Below are 20265 nucleotides of genomic sequence, written 5' to 3'. Positions count from 1 at the left end.
CCATAACTACAATGTTAAGTGAGGAGTTACTGTATTATCTGTACTATACCTGCATTTGGTTTTGGGGGACTTCAACCATCCAGCTTCTCTTTGATATTATTTTGATTGTTACTAATGGTCACTTGAAGAGTCAGTGTCACTGCTAAGGAAGTGTATAGCTCCTTTTACCCATGATTTTAGATTTCTACAGTGATCTATGTTCTCTCTTCACACATATCACTGATTCTGACACAGAAGATAGCGCAGAACCTCCAGCTACCACTCAGCTACTGCCCTCCATCATCACAGGAAGTGCCCCTACAGAGGGCTCTCAAGGTACAGATGGGGACTCTAATGCCGCTTTTATCTTCTGTACCATAATATTTATTTCTTTGCACCTAGAGGAAGCTGTAACTTTCTATTCCTCAAGAGAGCCAGAATAAGTGTGAATGTCGGCACATGGCAACTATGGGTATGAGTGCTGTGACTTCAACCCCAAGCAGTCCCACAGGAAAAACTTATTCTTTAACATACATGGCATAGGGCAGTCAACTAAAAGGCACTGGAGCCCTACAGGGCAGTGTGCTGGAAAACCATTCTTATGGTGTAGCCCCTTCTTCATCCAGCAAAGCAAACCCCAGCATAGCAGGGCCAGTGGGCATTTCCCATCCTTTATTCAGGCCTTGCCATGATATTATCTGTACTGTACCTACATTTGGAGATGTAGTGAGGAGGTGTGGCCTCTCTCAGAGGCGGATGGGGAGGGAACTCCATGAGTTGCCTGGTGTGCGGAGCCAGAGAACCACGCCCTGCACACTGGAAGCAGAAGAGTGGGACAGGAAGGGGAAATATAAAACACCAGCCCAGTAGCTCAACTGGGAGGGAGTCGCTGAGGGAGAGAGACATGTCTTTCCTGCTGCTGGAGTGGGATGCTGAGGAGAACCGCAGCTGCCCCGAAGGTCCTGCCACTCCTCATGCTGAGAAGCTGCTATCGCCACCCTTGGCAGTATATCCTGGAGAGGCGGAGGATGATCCCTGGAAGAAGGTACACCTGAGAGGGAGAGTAGGAAGAAGTCCAGGGAAACTAGACAACAGTCTGGTTAAGACCTGTCCTGGTACAAGGTCAGCATGTTGCAGGCAGATCCTGGCTGACCTAGTGGCAGACCACTCCACCACTGTTAGGGCCCTGAGCTAGGATGTAGTAGAGTTGGGTGGGCCCACGTCTCCCCTGCTGCCTCACTCCCAGGGTGGCAGTACTCCCCCTACCTAGGCCAGGAGGCCTGCATCAGTCTGGAGTCTGCTGAGCTAGGACACTAGACTGTGAATCTGGCCGAGCCCCCTACACTGTGTTTGGGTGCTCAACTAGGGTTGCCAACTGTCTGGGAGGGAGTTTAGATGTGGGAGGGGGCTCAGGGCTGGGGATGGTGTGTGGAGTGCGAGGAGGTGAGGGGTTGAGGCAGGGTGTGCGGAGAGGGTGAGGGATGTGGGCTCCAGCCTGGTGGCACATACCTCAGGTGGCTCCCGTTCTGCGACACAGGGGGGAGCTAAGGCAGGCTGCCTGCCTGCCCTGGTCCCATGCTGCTCCTGGAAGCAGCCAGCATGTTCCTGTAGCCCCTGGTGGTACCTTCTCCACAGGTCCCAGCTGCAGCCAATGGGAGCTGCTGAGTCGGCATTTAGGGCAGAGGCAGTGTGTGGATAGCCCCTGCCCCCAGCCAGGGACATGCCGGTTGCTTCTGGGAGCAGCATGGGGCAGGGAGCCAGCGTTAGCCCCCCTGCCCTGCCGGACTTTTAGCAGCCTAAAATCTTGCGGTTTGGTTTCAGTAGCCTCTGGGAGATATTGCCTGATTCCAGGAGACTCCCAGCAAAACTGGGAGGGTTGGCAACTCTGTGCTCAACCCTGGTCTAAGCCCCAATGACTTGCTGCTCTGCCCTGACCGAGAGCTTGGGATCATAGACTGTGGGCACTTCACCCTAACTATAGGTCAGAGCCCTTCCGGTTTGCTGCCCTACCCTACTTAAAAGCTGATTCAAAAGATAAACTGATTCAGCTCTGCCTGACTGTAGGCCAGAGCCCTGCTTGTTTACTGCCCCACCCTGCTTACCTCCCCCGCACCCCACCTGCTTGAGGGCTGGGCTTATACTTGCTACATCTCTGCCTGACTGCAGGCCAGAGTCCTGACTGTTTGCTGTCCTGCCTTGCTCGAAGGCTGGGCATGTGAACTACTACAGCTCTGCCTGACTGCAGGCCAGAGGTCTGATAGTTTACTGCCCCACCCTGCATGAGGGCTGGGCTTATAACTTGGTAGTGCTCTGTCCTGACTGCTAGCCAGAGCCCAGACTGTTTGGGGCCCTTTCGTGCTTAAAGGCTGGGGCCCCTCGAGTACTGCTAATTCCCTCTCTTTGTTTTGAGCATACCCTGGCAGATCAGACTGCGAAGAGGCAGGGCCTCCCTGAAAGGCAGATGCAGAGGGGCGGCCATGACTGCTTACAGGGGACATCTGCCATCTAGCTTCTCTTTGATACCTGTGGCTATTTCCCCAGGTGACATCCTTCAACCTTGTCAGTGTGTGGACATAGCTGAGAAAAAAAATTGTGTGGGATGCTGTCACCCATTGTATAGTCTAATCTCATCTTATTTTTACATGCTGAGAGCATGTGCACTCTGTGTATAAGTTCTCTCCCCCTAAGATAAGAACATACCCTCTTCCTTTCAGTCTCTGCTTGGAGTGGTAACTCTCATTCAGGGATAGCCAGTAAGTGGCACTAGCAGGGACAATAGTGATGGAATTAACAATGGCATCGGAAGCAGCATTCAGCTCAGACCTGACAGTTTTGAACAGGCAGGGGCACTCACTTCAGGCTCAGGCACCCATTCAAGCTTTTCTTAGTTCAACTGCCTTCCCCAACATGTGTGTACTTCTGAGAAAATAGAAGCCCAACAATTTTGAGGAGATGGACTGCAGCCCTTCTGGAAGCATCATGCACCTCAACTCTGTAAGTAGTGAGTAGATTGCACAGGTGTGATACATGGTAACTTATTATTAGGGGGCATTACCGTTGTACAATAGATGAGAAAAAGCAGCATTTGCTTAGCACTGGACTACACCTCCATTCACGCAATGCTTTTCTCCTGTGTAGATACTGGGTACATGATTCTGAAAGTGGATTTTCTCTTACCTGCCCTGGTAGACCTTGAGAATATAAAACAGCAGCTCCTGAATGAGGTGAGATGCAGTCCTTCTCAAAAAGGGTCTCCCCTTAATAGAAGTTTGCAAACACAGAGTTTCTGGTGGGCTTCAGTGTGGTACCTGCATGCAAACCGACCTAAGTTACACACAGGAAAAATGAGCTGGTGGGAGAGGGAAAGGGAGTTGTGTACAAGTGTGAGCCAGAGCAGTCTGTTCACTGGGGCCTGAAATTTTGTTCCTGTTGGGCACACCTCATGAGTATGAGATCGCTTTTCCCATGCAACTACAGCTGCTACTTACACATTATTCCCTCTGCAATCTAAGGCCTGGGCAACAGGGAGGAAAGAATAATAGAGGCTTTACCAGACAGCTCCATGACAGTAGTGTTTCAATCCATATTCCTGTCCATTCCTCCTCACCTTCCTTCACTTCCAGTATCTCATTACTGGGATGTTCCTCTCCCACAAGGCCCCTTCTGTAACCATCAACACAAACTCTGGGTCTATAGTTGGCAGATATCAGTGGTGGAACGATGTAGTGGTCATTGTTCTGTGGCTCCAGCCCTGCTAACTGCTGTGACAGAATTCTGGACTCAGATGGCAGCCCCTCTCCCTGGTCAGGCAAAGCTGCACTGCTCTGACACTGGGCTAAGTATTAAGGGGGATTTCCTGCAAGTAGTGGAAAGCTGGTCTGAGTCACAGAACCCAGTGTTCTGCTGCATCAGGATAGTTACAGGTTCCCACCAGACATGCCAAACCCATGGAAAAAAAACAGAAATTAGGCTTGTTTTTGGCTTAATTGGCTTGTGAGTTGCTTGTTGACTAGTTTTTGGCTTGTTGCTTCTTTTTATTTTTTTGGATAAGCTCCCAGCAAGCAGGGGCAAGGGGAGTGGGGGGAGTCACATGCACAGCAGGCCCTCAACAGTCCCAGACTGCACACCAGGGGAATCTAGTCACATAGAGTGTTGGGCTTGTTTTGAAATGGGATTAGCTTGATTTTAGGCTTATTGTGAAAGTTGGGGTGCTTATTTACCATGTGAAAATTGGCAACTGTGGTTCCCACTGATCTTATAAAGGACAGCAGAGAACTGATCCTTACTCTGGCTCCATGGAAACAAACCAAAGTATTCATTACTTGATACTGGAAGATCTGAGAGGGAAACAACATTTTGTGTCTACAGCCATGATATTCAATCTACACCACTGCACTGAATAGCAGTAATTGAATATACCTTCTAAGAATACAGGGATATTTAATGTGCAGGGCTGGGAGAGAAGGTGAAGGACAGGAATGTACGGTGTTCTAGAGCCAGTGAGAATTCTCTTTTCAGGAGGATATTGCTTAAGCGTAAGCAAGCTTGTATCCCACAGATTTGGAGAGTAGCAGCTTTTCTGTCAAGTAGAAACATGTACCCTAGTATCAATATAACCATAAAACTTTTATTCTTACATTCTTCAGGTAGAAGAAATACTAAAGGGGAGTTTTCCCATAGGGTCATTCCAGCTGAAATGGGTCAGCTATGAACTGTGAAAAGACCAGACCAAACGACCTAGCACTAACATGGAGTTCTCTGAAGACAGGAAAAACGCTCCTTTTGGTACAAATAATTTTGGACAGTGAAACCGGAATGTGTATGGGCAGATCATAGATAAAAAGGAAAGTTAACATTTTAGGCAGGGAGACAGGGATGTAGAATAAATGTAGGTAATTGCTGAAGAAAGGTGCAAGGAAATTAGTCTCTTTTGTGGAGGACAGGGACGAGGGAATTCTCAACCAGTGTATCACCAGAACATTATTTGTTTTGCCCCAGTGCCCAGAATCCCCATTCAGGATTAGGCCCCACCTTGTGTTGGGCAATGTAGAGGTATATTAGGGCAGGCTCAAGCCCAGAGAAGAGCTTCCAGTCTAAATAAGGACAAGACACCAACAGGTAAATGTAGAACAGAACAGAGATGGTAGAGTCAAGGTGGTGACAAGAAATAGGAGAACAAAGTTGCATACATTCACTGCATGTATAGTTTGAAGGCTTCAAGGCCTTTAAAACCCTGTATATAAAAATGACAGTTTTAAAAACAAACTTTTACCAAATCTATGCCCAACACAAAGTTTTCCATGACACAAATCCAGAGTGGGAGGGATTTTCCACTTTTGATGTTCTCTTGTAATTCATATCTATGGAATGATAAATATAACATTACCAAGAAGCCACTATTCTGTGTGCATCTATGAATAAACATTCCCTTGAAGTGGCAGCAGCTCAAAGGATGTAGCTTTGTGTTAGGTTAGTGCAAGAGAACCTTCAAATTAGAAATTTACTACAAACAAGGGAAACTGAGGTTGCCTTCATGGTCCGCAATTACAGAAATGCACAAAGCGTCCAAAATAACTAATGCAAAGAAAATCAGATAGTTGAGAGTGTTTTCATTACTTCCGGTGTTATTAGTAACATAGATAAAGGAATTTTTTTTTAAAGAGAATCTCTGTCCGACAGTGTCCCTTTAACTTTGAGAAAGGGTAAAATATAGAAAGATGGTTGGAGTGGATCTCCTGTTTCACCACAGGGTGTCACCCTTTCCCTCTATACAGGTTTCAGAGTGGTGGCCGTGTTAGTCTGTATCAGCAAAAAGAATGAGGAGTCCTTGTGGCACCTTAGAGACTAACACATTTATTTGGGCATAGGCTTTCATGCATCCAATGAAGTGGGGTTTAGCCCACAAAAGCTTATGCCCAAATAAATGTATTAGTCTCTAAGGTGCCACAAGGACTCCTCATTCTTTTCTCTCTATACAGTTTAGCTGGACTATTCCGTGTGGGCAAGAAGATTCAAAAACAGAGAGAATTACTGCATAGGGAAGGGGAGCTCAGCAAAAGGGACAAACTTTAGAACTGAGGCCAAGCACAGCACCAGAATTCCAAACCCAGATCAGTGAATAGAATTCTGGTTCCACGCATCTCTAATGGAGAACAGTGTGAGAGAGAAATGACAAACCGTATTGCGCTCAGCAGCAAGGTGCAATTTCAAAGCCCAATCTCTGATGCGCTCTTCAGCCACAGACCATCTCTGTTTCCTGCTTAATCCCCCCCAACCCCGTTGCTTGCTTTCCCTACTCGTACTCACTCGCTCATTTTCACCGGGCTGGGGCAAGGGGTTGGGGTATGAGGAGGGGGTGAGGGCTCCAGCACAGGGTATAGATTCTGGAACGGGGCCAGAAATAAGGGGTTCAGGGTGCAGGAGGGGGCTCCAGGCTGGGGTAGGGGTTCCGTCTCTGGGGTTGGGCCAGGGATGAGGTGTTTGGGGTGCAGGAGGGGGCTGCAGGGTGGAGTCGAGGGATTTGGAATGTGTGTGAGAGACTCTCTGGGCTGGGGCAGGAGGTTGAGGTGTGGGAGAGGGTACGGGATCTGGGCTGGGGGTGCAGGTTCCACAGTGGGGCCAGAAATGAGGGGATCAGGGTGCAGAAGGGGGTTCTGGGCTGGGGCAGGAGTGTGAGGTGCCATCTCCAGGAGAGAGTTTGGGTGTGGGAGGCAGCTCAGGAGTGGGTCAGGGGGTCAGGATGTAGATGCGGGATGGGGCCCAGGAAGGAGCTTGGGTGTGGGAGAGAGCTCAGGGCTTGGGCAGAGGGTTGAGGTGTGGGAGGAGGTGCGGGCTCCAAGCGGGGCTTACTGTGGTGGCTCCCCGGAAGCAGCAATATGTCCCTTGATTCTTAGGTGGAGGTGCAGCCAGGTGTGTCTGCGCGCTGCCTCCGCCCACAGGTGCCACCCCTGCAGCTCCCATTGGCCGTGATTCCTGCCTTAGTCCCACCAATCAGACTTTTAATGGCTCGGTCAGCAGTGCTGACTGGAGCCACCAGGGTCCCTTTTTGACCAGGCATTCTGGTCAAAAACTGGATACCTGGTAACCCTACTTGGATAGCTCAAGGAGTTGCAATGCAAACTGTCCCAGATGTTGAGTTATGCGGTTCCCTTGCAAACTTCCTCCCACTAGTTTTTTTTTTTAAATTGCCTCAACACACATGTACAATCACCCAGCAGTGAGAGCAGTAGGATTTTAATCAATGCAGGCAGATTGAGTCCAAACTGTTTAAAGTTAAAGTTTATTTTTATTCTTCGTAGGAATATCAATAAAAGACCTCAAATGTATCTATATCTGTACATATATAAGAACCTTGGAAAAATTATTCACAGAACAAAAATAAATCTTCTTTAGAACAAACCCAGACAATGAAATGCAGAGATGGAGCTCAGAGACCGAACTATCCAGTGCTACTAGCATAAAAATATGGTTTTGAAAACCAACTTTATTACTTTTTTTAAGGTGTAATTTATTGAACTAAAAAATAAAATTATTTAGAGCTATCATTGTAAAATAGTCCTGTGTAGTAACACTCTCATTAAGGCCCTTGAGATAGAAAATCTATTTTTGTACAGGTAGGATTCCTGGCAGGAGTGATTCACAATGACATTCTCTCTCTCATGGGAGCTAATTTAATGTAGGGAAGGAAGTGTCTAAAAGCATCAACCTACATTTAATCCTTTAAATCTATCACACACACTGTTGGAGAATAGTGATTGACCAGTTAATGTCCTATTTGGTTAATGTTAATCAACAATATAAATATACATGTAATGGTTTAACATAGACATGAATTGTTCCCCAAGAGTGATGTAGACATTTTTACAGAACACATAAATAGGATTTGTACATACATCACATTGGTGACTCGGCAAATGAATATGGCTAACATACACTGCATACACAACTGTTAAATCACTGACTCATTAGTTAGTTAAAAGCTGGTGGTTTGAACTCACATTAGAATATGAAATTAATGCACAAGGTAAAAAAAATGCCAAAGCGTTTGCAACAATGTACAAGAAAAACATTTCTGGGATGGCTGAATATAGAGGTTATCCAACCACATAACACAACCTATGTCCACTAGCTAGGAAATATGCACATCTCTCTCCACTCTACTCGGGGTTTTCTCATGATATGAGAGGGTTTCTAAGAGAGAATGTTTGAAATGTGCAGCTATATGCAGCTGTGTATGTATTTACATATATGAATACCCATTTCTATACACTGAAGAAAAAACAGTAGATGCTTAGTGACTAACTCCCACCCGTTTTCCTTCTTTAGGACCTGAATTCCCTGTGTTGCAAAGAAGGGTCCTTTAGTTTAGGCCATTCACTCACCCTTAGCATCTCCTCCTCTCCTGAGATATTTACTGCTTCTCTTGCAAGTGTGATTACTTTCATCCCTCATCAATGCAGCATACAGCATTCAGAATTTGACAAAGTGCCAGAGCACAACACATGCGATTGTGCTTAACTGCACCACCACAAGCAGGTCAAGAGTTTTTATTTAAAATTCAGAAATCCAACTGGCTGGTATAGGAAAGGGTCTCTTAGTTAATTTGTCTTTGAGGGACTATCATAAAACAAGAGTCATGGATGTGGCTAACAAACACCTAATCCCCAAGGTCACAGTTAGCCCCATCAAACTAGGATACAAGTAGTGCTTCCACACTCCCTCTCTCAAGGAGCTGGGGCAAGAAATAGCACCACGAGCACACAGTCAATGGCTGGCCACAGAGATGTCTGTTGGCCTAAGGCCTGTGTGTCACTGTGATAACTGTTGAGAATGCAAAGGTATATTGTAAACTCCCTCTCTCACTCAGCACAGCTCAGATGAGGGGTGAGGAAATTAGATTTAGTGATAATCACAAACAGTGGAAAGCTACAGTTTTAGATTGAGGCTTGGAGAATCAGTTGGCAAATAATGTTTAACCACAAACTGTGATGCTTAATAGAAACCGATGGCACCAGAGAGCTTGGGACAAGGAATCCTCGCCTTCCTTTTCCATTAGCAGCCCTGTCCCAATGCCTCTACAACACAGACACACTCATGGAGGCAGCCCAAAGTTGGGAACTTCACTCTGTGATGCCAGGTACGATGCCATCAACTCTGGTGGTGCAATGGTCCTCAGTAGGCAATATGTATTTGATGATGATGATTTGATATGATATGCATCGAAAGATGCTGTCCCTATTGAATTTCTTGGCAGAAGCCTGTTTGAACCTTACACAAAGGCAAGTGCACAATACATTCCCAAGAGCCTTCACCATCTAATCACACATCTCAAACAGTGACTGTTTGTGGATTACCATAAGGCTAGAGTGGGTCTGGTCAGCTCCATCTCCCTCAGTAGCGTTAGCCTAGCACCACTAGAATGACATTTTGACTGGAGTCTGTATGTCCTTATAAACCTTCTTCTAGCCCCTACAAAATAATGCATAGACAAAACATTCAATTGCTTCTTAATCTTGAACTTCAGAGAAAAAACCCACCCACACCACATGCTTTATATGCTATATGATTAAAGTACACATCCATCTACAAGGCTGCTTTTTGGGAAAAGATTCTGCATAGCACAGCTGGGTGAATGTAATCTAGGGTAATTATATAGTGAACGTCACTGAATCTGGGTGCAGCTATATAACACAGGGGGAGACGTGTGGTTGCTGCTTGCAAGCCACACAAAAATGCTGATCTAAAGGGGGTTTCACGGGACAACAGCTTCTTGCAAAAATGAGAGCGCTACTCACGACAGACAAATGGATCCACAGCTGTTACTATGACTGCAGCCTTGGTACATGGCTAGGAGGAGAGGGTGAAAGGCACAGCTCCCAAGGGAGAAAATAGCAGGGGTCACAATGACCCAGAGTTGGAAAACATCGTTTGGAAAGTTTTAAAAAAAAATCACTACTGTGCAGATCCAGTACATGGCCCCATTAGCACAGAAGCCTCCACAAACTTGTCTGTGCTGCTTCAAGAACATTAAGCAGGACCTCTCCTTGCTCTTTAGTACCTATCATGTTTGAGAAGCAGGCAGAGGAAGCAGCTTTGAGCTGAAAGAACATTAAAAATAAATTCTTACTCACTTCAGGTAAGTTTTCTACCTCTCAATGGAAGTAACTACCAAGGTCTTACTAAGAGAGATTCATACACTTTTACTTTATATGTCTTACAGTACAGGAGATACAGTCTCTCTGTTTTTGTGCATAGTTATATATGTACATATATATGTGTGTGTGTTTAATGAAAGTAACTTAACTCGCACAGTTAACATATTGCGCTTTACAACAAAGAAAGAGAATTGGTCTAAAGAGTTAGGCTAATTCATTTCTAAACAGCAAACAAACTTGGACAAATGACTCTGAATTAAGGTCATGGTCAACATTGCCAACCCCGAGCAGTCAGAGAATTCAAATCAGGCCCCCCAAAGTCATGAGATTGGCTTAGAAATCCCAAGATTTTTTAAAATAGTAAGTTTTCATAGATTCATAGTGCTTAAGGCCAGAACAGATCATCAGATCACTTAGTCAGACCTCCTGCATAACACAGGCCCTCAAATTTCACCCAGTTACTCCTGGATTGAGCCCAATAACTGGTGTCTGACTAACACAAATCTTCCAAAGTGGTATCCAATCTTGATTTAAAGACATGAAGAGATGGACAATCCACCACTTCCCTTGGTAGTTTGTTCCAATAGTTCATCACCCTCACTGTTGGAACTTTGTACCTAATTTCTAATTTGAATTTGTCTAGTTTGGGGTCCTTTTTACTTACTTTGTGTTGAGTTTTTAGGATTCACACGTTCATGCTTTTCTCTGCAATAACAAGAGCTAAAAACGTACCTTTTTACAAATTGGAAGTGGAGATTCTCACAATCATTTGACTCTAGAAGCTGAGGCTTTAAAAAAAACAACACACTAAGTATTCCAAGACCTCTGGTAAAACCATGAGAGTTGGCAGTACTGTGTAATTCCTGTTAATCTAGTATGGCATGTGATATTACAGAATCTTCCTTCCCACAAGATCATTTTTAATTTTAGGATGAGTGTTCATGTACATCCTGCAAAAGTTTACTCCTGTGGGAAGCAAGTGCAACATTATGGGGGACATTGAGGTTCAGCTGTAAACTCACCTAGGCAAAAGACTGGATACGTACAGAACTCAAAAAACATTAATAGAAAGGCAAATTTAATTTGGGTGGGGTGGCGATGTTAAAAAATCATGCATAGTCTGGAGAAAGCATCTCTGGATGTTGTGATATCTGATAACCCAATGGATGAAATGGTGAAAGTGAAACTGAACAAGACAAAGTTAAAAATAAACAGACTAGGAAAGTTTTATTTTACGTTCACTGATCTATTGCTCGGAGCCTGGATGCCCTTTGATTAGCCCTTTCCTTAGAGTACTAACCTGATTATTTCCAATGGAGAGTGGAGAACAGATTTGGATAGCTATTGCATTGAGACAATGGACTGTGTGCACACTGGGAATTGGACTGAAGGTAAAAAAACCCAGGTATTTACAGTTCTGTAAACTCTAAAAAGGAAACATCAAACCTTACTATAACTGGGGTAAAAATATCCCACCTTTAAAACTGCAAATTCCCGTTGTCTGTTAGGTGAAAAGCCTGGCTTTGGGCAGACCACAAGGAGATGAGCTTACTGCTCCAAAGAGTTCCTACCCAGTATGCTCAGAGAGACTGGAATAGCCTGTTGCCTATATCCTAGCAATAGCAGATACAGAAGCCTGCGTGAAGATTGGATGTGGAGTTCGTATTCAGTTAAAGAACTGGAGAAGAGAAGGTTAAAATTGGCAGACGAGTCCCTTTTATAATTCATTTAACTAATATTTCACTTCACTTCATGTGCTTGTATCAAATCACCCTGATATGTACAGCTTCTAAGTAACCAACTGCTTCTGTCTCTCTCGCTCACGCCCACGCCCTCACCCACACCGGACATGTGCACACACACTCCTCTCTCTTCCTCTTCAAGGACTGCAGTGCTTTGAACAAGAGAAAAAAATGATAATAAAAATAGCAATAATTAAAAAAAAATCTACATGGTTGACTTCCTTTTGGTATATTACAGTGGCATTTTCTGTACATGGCCCACAACAGGCTCCCTATATATATATATATATATATACACACACACACACACACACACAGCAATATGGAGAGCCCTTGCCCTTATTATCCTGGTCTGAATGGTGGGCTCTATTTCCCCACTCCAGAGTTTTTCTTTTAGCAGCATTCTGTAAACCTGTCAGGAGTCAGTGTTTGGCTTTCTTGAGTCTGCTTCCTTCCGCCCTGCCCCTGGGAAGATGGCCAGCAGCATCTAACCTGTTAGCAGCTGCTGTTTTTGAATTCACCATTCTCCGTGATGGAAAGCTTGGTGGGGTTGGTGGGGGAGATGCCATTGCGGACCTGCATGCTGTAGCGCTCCTTCACCTGTGTCAGGGCACTCATCAGCCGAGTGTTGGCTGAGTCCAGAGACACGATCCGCTTCTCCTGAAACACAGACACACAATAAATCAAAGCCACTCCACCCAGTACAGCACTGCCTTAAACTCTTTCTTTGCCAGGAACTTCCATTGCCTGCGCTGTGATCAAGTCTTCAGATGCTTTCTAGGCAGATAGATACATCCTTACCAGCTTTCCCTGTGGAATGGGGATGTCTCTGCCTCTTTCTGTTTTTTGGAGGTACTATGGCTCCAGTTTGCCATAGGCTCTGCACACCCCAGTTTGGTCTCCCCGGTTTCTCTACATGACGGAAGCTGCCAATAAGTTATTGCTATACTTAGTTAACTAATCCAGCCGTAGGTTTTTCAGGTTTTTGACTCTATGGCTCTTTCATAAGGCAGATGAAGGCGCAAAAGCCTTCCTGGATTTATAATTTTTTCTCTTATTTCAAAATTTGGAAAACAGAAACAGGCAGCAGCAAAACAAAGGGTGGGAGGTTTCATTTTGCAAAGAAAACTGCAGGTGGTATGTAAGGGTCATTGTCTCTAAAGACTGCATGGAGAGTGCGCAGTATAAAGCCACAGTATGTTTGAAATTAAAACAGCAGATAATGGCAGCCTGCAGTCACCAGCAACGGTGAGGGTGCAACAGCAACACAGGAGAATAGCAGCCAAAAGCTAAAACTAAGGGGTTATTTGGTGGGGGCGGGGAGGGGTAAGAGGGAAGTGTGGGTGGAGGGAGAGATGGCGTCAACAAACACAACAAACAAAACACACTGTTCCTAGACCCATTCCAGCTCAGAGTTGCTCCAGGACTCTACAGAATCAAAGGTTCTCTCGTTCTGGTTTTAATTCTTCTGGCACAGAAAGTGCTAACCTCCACTTCAAGCAATAAAGTATTTAGAAGCTAAAGGGTAGTGGAATGCACTAAATAAATTAAAAAATAAATCAACTGTGCTATTTGAGGTGGGACACTGAGAAGGGGGATTCAAACCAAGGAGACTGATGTACAAGGAAGCTTGCAATTTTCGTCTTGCTTTTAAAAAAATGCAACCACACAAAGCAGCAATGGACACTGCAGCAGGTAAACATGCTCTCTGTGCTACCAGCCAATTGACTTATTTTATATTCTTATTTTAAAAAAAGCTGCATGCAGTCTCTGCCCAGTCCAGCCCCAGCCCACTGAGAAACAAAGGGAAGGAAAAATGATATACGGAAGGCACAAACATTAAGGGATAATTCAGACATGTTGCTCAGGAGACGTAAGTTTTACAGCAGCCCCATGAGGTTCACATCCCAGCATGTCAGCTGTATGGTACATGTGCAATCAGGGAGAATGTTTGTTCTTCCCAAAGGGTTTCCCCAAGTGAATAAAGGTGGGGGACCCAAAACAAAACAGAGTTTAGGTGCTGCTTGTTTGACTGCCCTTTGCAGACGGAGCTGTGTGTATATAACAGAGCTGATGTAGGTAACAGGGTCAGTAGAGATCAATAGCAAGATCAGGCCATGACCACTCATTGTCCTATCATTTCACTGCTCCTGGTCCAGAAAGGGGAAAAAAGAAGGGGCAAGATCTGAGAGGTAAAGCTTAGCCTTCCCTCCCACACCAGAGCGAGCAGATAGGGTTAAAGGAAGAAAGAAAAAATATCTGACTTAGCAGAGATCTGTTTCCTCTGCAAGTTGAAGTCCCTCGCTCCCTCCCCCAACTCAAGCTTCATTTTCAAAAGAGAACTTTCTACTAAAAAAATGTGACCTTCCAAAGGATTACAAATGGAAGGCCGGGGTGTTCTCTGGCACTGACTGAGCATGCTCGGTACATGAGGTAACTGCAAACTCAGACCAAACGTGGAGAGAACAACTGAAAAGCTTTAACCAGAATGTTCATCTTGAAGGCAGGAGCTTGGTGAGCACCCTGCTGACACCGCCTCACTCAAAGGAAGATGCAGTCTAACCGAACACGTTCCTAATGCCCATGAATTAGGTGCAGGGAGTGGTAGGAGCTGGAATGTGTAGGAGGTCAGTGCACCAGGCCAGGGCTGGGTACTGCTCAGCTAGAGAACGGATTGGGTTTACTTGCCTGTTTGCATTATCTCATCCCCATTTATGACCTGTAATTTAACACAGTGGAGATGTCACTTGCAAGAGCAATTGGGCTATTTCATAGAATCATAGAATCACAGGGTTAGAAGGGACCGCAAGGGTCATCTAGTGTAACCCCCTGCCACGATGCAGGATTTGTTGTGTCACTTTGCAGCTCTGCTATTCTCTGGGGAAGTTACCATCACCCAGACCTCTCTTCTCAGTCTGGGAAGCACAGAGAGGACCTCTGGATTCACAACACCTACAAACATTGTGCAGTAAAGTTGCGAGTAACGTACATAGTCAGTTTAACAATAAGACTGTTGTGCATAGCTTAATAATGGATGCCACACCCTGAACACAAGAAAAGAGGCAATTCCTGCGAAGCATTCTGTGTTGAAGAAAGAGACATGAAGCCAACGTCCTTCACTGCTATGTCCTAGCATCCATTTTCATTTTTAAAATGAGAAACCAGGATCCAGTTCTGTTCCAAGTATCTCTAAAGAGAATGAGCTCCCTACCTCTTTATTCTGGTGTCTTAAACCCCTACTGGCCAACGAATCATGGTCTGAGAACAATCTTCCTTCTAAGTGTACTTTGAAGCAGATCAATTAACAGTAAAAGAAATCTGGTTCTTCAGACAGTTGTGTCCTCTGCAACCAGATGTTGAGTTCCCTGCCAACATCCCTTTTCTGCTCAAGGACCCATAAAAGGCCTTGCATCGTGGCCACGGAACTCTGTCCAGTTGCAGGACTGGACTACTGGTATTGTGTTTCTATGGGTTCACTGATGCACTCGCCTTTCGAAACCCGCTTTGGGCTTTTTTCTGGGCACTCCCCCACAGCTTTTGCTGGTTTGGTGAGTGAGAGGCGAGGTCCAGAAATCAACCCAAAGTTTCTCATATGGAGGGGGTGAGGGCACTGGGCTGGGAGAAAGAAATTCGATTAAAAGGGAAAACCTCTCTCTCCATTTAAAAAAGGTTACTTTTCCTAGCCATTGAAACATCAGAGTTACTGTACGGGACATGTAGAGAACTTTGTCTCACATGGCTGATCCCTTCAAGCAATGTGCACTGCCGGTGATCATGCCACAAACATCTAGCCGTCATGTTGGGGCATTGCACCCCTGCAGCTTGGAGGGGTTAACTAACAACCCTCCCTTCTGCATACTGACACTGAGGCCATGGCTACACTTACAGTTCTGCAGCGCTGGTAGTTACAGCTGTGTTCGTACAGCTGTGTAGGGCCAGCGCTGCAATGTGGCCACACTGACAGCTACCAGCGCTGCAGTGTGATCACATTTGCAGCATTTGCAGTGCTGTTGGGAGTGGTGCATTGTGGGCAGCTATCCCAGCATTCAAGTGGCTGCAACGTGCTTTTCAAAAGAGGGAGGTGGGGTGGAATGTGACAGGGAGCGTGGGGGAGACAGAGAGAGAGTGGATTTTTGGAGCTGACACTGTTCTCAGCTCCCTGCCTTGCAAGGTGTAAGGACTGGAAGATACACAGTGCCTACCTTCAATCATTTTAAAAGTTTTGACCTTTCCCCCACCTGTCTCTTATTCACTAAATGCTAATTATGCACTCCTAAATAGCCGTCAGACCACATAAACAGTTGCTCAACATTACCCCTCCCCCCTCTCTCCTCAAGCAAACAGCTTTGAACATTCCAAAGCAATTCTGCCTTCCCTGGCTCGCTCGCTGGAGCACAGAGCAGCTGTGTTTGTTTTTTAGCAAGTAGCTACGGGGAGATCGGAGTTCAGCCATTCTTCTAGTTTGTTGTGGACAGGAATTCTGGGATACCTCCTTATACCCCGGAGGCCAATAAAAGCGCTGGTGGTGTCCACACTTGCTGACCAGCGCTGCATCACCAGCGCTGGAATCGTTACACCCGAGGCAGACCAGGTGTACAGCCAGCGCTGCAACCAGGGAGTTGCAGCGCTGGCTGTGCTTTGCAAGTGTGGCCACATTCTGAGTTGCAGCGCTGTAACTCCCTCACCAGCGCTGCAACTCTCCAGTGTAGTCAAGCCCTGAGGGACCAGACGTCTCTGGCATGCAACATCCCCATCGTGTTGCTCCTGGAACAGTCACAGGATCGCACAGAGGAGGAGAGGCTATTGGCACAGACTGCTAAAAAAAAAGGGGGAGGGGAAGTTCCTCTCTGCTCAAACACGATCATTCTTGGCTGCATGACCCTGCCCATCAATTTCTCTGTATCTATTACAGTGCTCCTCCATGCCCCCATCTCAGCGCTTGTACTTCCCCCAGTGCAGCTGGCCAACCCCTGAAAGCAAGTTCACAGTTCAGATGGGGTTCACCACTGTGACATTATTGACATGAACTGTGACCATATAGATCATTGGTGCAATCAGGGTCCTATGGTTGCACCAGGTATTATACAGAGGAGGTCAAGGGGGGTGTCTATGGAAAGGTTGTAGTTCGCTGGTTATGATTATGCTCTCTGTATGCGTAGCATTTTTGTACTTGAAGTTATGAATATTGGCTATGTACTTGTATCTCAATGTGTTTGATTCTAAGTAGCCTCAGTGAAGCATTTGGTCGGCTACTTGAGAAAGGACTATTCTCAGTAAGGGCCCAATCAAGAAACACTTAACTGACAATGGACTTTGGGAGACGCCAATCTACATCTGAGCTTTCCTGGGAACATTCAAACGAACATGTAAACAATGGCGGTGGCCTGCAATAAGCTGAATCATTCATGGACATGTGACTTGCCCAGATGGCTACAAACTCCATCCTGTTGCTGTGACTTTGCACAGGAGAACAAAGGGGTTTCCGCCCACAAGAGAAACAACATAAAAGGCCCTGGAAACCCCACCATTTTATCTTCAGCTGGCTCAAGAGATAGCCTCTCCACGCCAAAGAGATGCCTGAAAGAAACTGGAACAAAGGACAGTAACTACAGGGGTGAGAGTGGCTGCTGGACCCAGACTAAGAAGGAGTCTAGTCTGTGAAAGAAGCTTATTGGAACATCTCTGGGGGTGAGTTTTACCTGTATTCAGTTTCTTAATGTATTGGGCTTAGACTTGCGTGTTTTATTTTATTTTGCTTTGCTTGGTAACTTACTTTGTTCTGTCTGTTATTACTTAGAACCACTGAAATCCTACTTTTTATACTTAGTAAAATCACTTTTGTTCATTATTGAACCCAGAGTAAGAAATTAGTAACTGGAGGAGCAAACAGCTGTGCATATCTCTATCAGTGTTATACAGGGCAGACAATTTATGAGTTTACCACGTATAAGCTTTATACAGAGTAAAACTGATTTTTGGGGGGGTTTGGATCCCATTGGGAGCTGGGTGTCTGAGTACTAAAAGACAGGAGCACTTGCTAAGCCATTTTCAGTTAACTCTGCAGTTTTGGGGGTGTGGGTCAGACCCTGGGTCTGTGTTGGAGCAGATTGGTGTGTCTGGCTCAACGAGGCAGGGTTCTGGAGGCACAAACTGGCAGAGAAAACGGGCTCAGAGGTAGTCTCAGCACATCGGTGACAATCCCAAGGGGGGTTCTGTGATCAAACCCGTCACAACCATCGTCTTCAAGGGCCACCTAGAGAAGCCTTTTATACCCCTCTGTATGCCACTGATCACATCCCTTTACTTTAGGTTGGAGACAGCAGACAAATGGCCCCCTCAGCGGAGGATGCCCAGGCCCCTCTGTTAGAGAGTTGGTGTGGGCATGGTCAGAGAAGAGGAATCCACCCTCCTCCCCGAAGTCTAATAGGTTATTGCTTTCTGGACATGCCTGAGCTCCATCAGTTTGGGACAATGAGACCCCGAGACTGTACCTAAGTATGAAAATTGGCTTGCTTCATTCATGTCCCCTCCCCACCATCAGCTTACCTCAAAAGCAACACCAATCTATCTGCATGAAGAAAGGGTCTGCTATTCTGCTTTCTTCACAGGAGTCAAAAATGAAATATAAGCCCCCTGTATTCAGCTCTCTCACCGTAGGTTTTGAGTGTCAGTGAACACAGAAAGCCTTTCATTCTCCTGTTCACTAAAGTTATATCACAAGAGGATGACCTATTCTGGCATCCTCAGTTAGAACATCCTGCAGGGTGGATGGGAAGCAGGTATGGTGTAATTCCAGCAGGATTATATTCTTAGCCTAGAAGTCTAAATATTTTTGAGCTGAATATAATGCAAGGGCCAAGATACCATACTCAAGTGATTTTGTTCATATTAGACGGCATAGGTCCAAATCCTCTAGTTTTCAAGTCTAGCATCACTGCAGGAGTAGCTACAGGAAAACGTGCTGGGGGACAGCACACACAAGTGTTCCTCCTCAGAGACTAAAACTTTCCCGGATTCCAAAATAGAACCTCCTGAAGAATACGTTTTTGCTACCACAAAGTCTTTGAGATCTCTTTCCATTTTATATTTTCCCTAGTGACACATTCAGAGCTCACACGTTTCACAGGTCTCATTACTGTTGGCTATCCATAATGGAAACAAATGGCTAACACGTACCCTTTCCTGCTTGCTCACACTTCTGCTCTAATATACCAATAGCGTCTTTGGCTAGATTAATGTATAACCCCACATATGTCGAGGGAGAGAAATTCCAAGCGCAGCTCAGTGGTTCTGGCACTTCCCGCCTGCATGGTGAGATGACTTTCTGAAACCACCTGGGATACTGTTGTTGTTACATGCATCTTTGGAAAAGTTAAATATTTTAAAATTGTAACTAGGAAGTGACACTAATAATTAAAAAGCACAAAAGCAGGAGAGATTTCTACACTCTTGAGCATGAGGGTCACTTGACAAACAGTCTCACAAGCATAATGCAGCAGGCAGAGATCAAACTGGTTGCATATTTTGTTTATCAGCTTCGTTATATCGGGGTGAGCACTGATACAGAAGGTAAGCCAAACAGATTTGAAGCAATACTTCCAAACACCGGAAGAGCAGAACTGCATTATTTACACCTACGTGTCTCATCCACTAGTTCCTTTTCCCACAGCTAACCTGTATCAGCCAAGGCAAGCACTGGAGATTCATGCCACAGTAGGCATTATTCCAAGACTGATGACAGACAGTCAGCTGAAGTCAAACACAACACTCTTTTGTGCCGTGCTACACAGGAAGTGCTCACTTCTTTCTTAGAGGCTTCACTAAACCCCATAATGCACTGCATCACACTTGCGTTAAATGCTGTGGTCTTTGTTGAGAGAAAGCAGAATTCTCTCCATGAAGGAGGCAAGTAGTATGTTCAATACCACGGACTATGCTGGTTTGGGAGTGAGACAATAATGCTGAGAGCTATCTAATAGATTTTGACATGGCAGCTGCATGGGACACAAGGATGGGGCCTATGGTTTCTGTACAAGAAATGCTTTGTTCGTGGAGATCCAAAACTCCTTACCTGTGCATCAATAATTTTCTGCTTTGCATCAATGACTGCTTGCATCTCAGCATGATCCTTCTTCAGCTCCTCTTCGACCGCCATTAGCCTGGGACATTGAAAGAGATCAGGAAATCTTAATGCAATTCTGGAGTGTTTCAGACAAAGCTGTAGCTCAAACAAGTCAGCCCAACAACTGGCTCTCTTCCTTTTAAGAGGAGTATTCTGCAGTCGATTTGCCCCTCTGTCAACTTTAATTGGCTAACCTCAATCCTTACACAGAGAACAATGCCAAAATTCAACAGCTCTGAACAGTGTCAGGACCACTGATTCCAGTGTT

General features: G+C 45.5%; 2 protein-coding genes across 7 annotated transcripts in view; both read right to left on the bottom strand.

The window, feature by feature from the left end:
• LOC127055870 (myb/SANT-like DNA-binding domain-containing protein 2) overlaps positions 1-20265 on the bottom strand; it is a 371855-nt gene that overhangs the window by 27871 nt on the left and 323719 nt on the right. The gene's annotated exons all lie outside the window — the stretch shown is intronic.
• Positions 11335-20265, bottom strand: part of RASAL2 (RAS protein activator like 2) — a 283345-nt gene continuing 274414 nt past the window's right edge. For 5 of the 6 annotated variants that reach the window (XM_050962981.1, XM_050962978.1, XM_050962979.1 and 2 more), the window contains 2 exons: positions 19947-20034; positions 11335-12535 (listed from right to left, as the gene is read on the bottom strand). In XM_050962981.1, the coding sequence (XP_050818938.1) occupies positions 12371-12535; positions 19947-20034 (253 nt within the window). In that variant the 3' untranslated portion in view covers positions 11335-12370. Of the gene's footprint in view, positions 12536-14280; positions 14595-19946; positions 20035-20265 lie in introns of those variants that run through there. The other variant, XM_050962980.1, reaches the window with a different exon arrangement.

Source organism: Gopherus flavomarginatus, chromosome 7, assembly GCF_025201925.1.
Source record: "Gopherus flavomarginatus isolate rGopFla2 chromosome 7, rGopFla2.mat.asm, whole genome shotgun sequence".
NCBI lineage: Eukaryota > Metazoa > Chordata > Testudines > Testudinidae > Gopherus > Gopherus flavomarginatus.
This window is presented reverse-complemented; position numbering and strand designations above follow the sequence as displayed.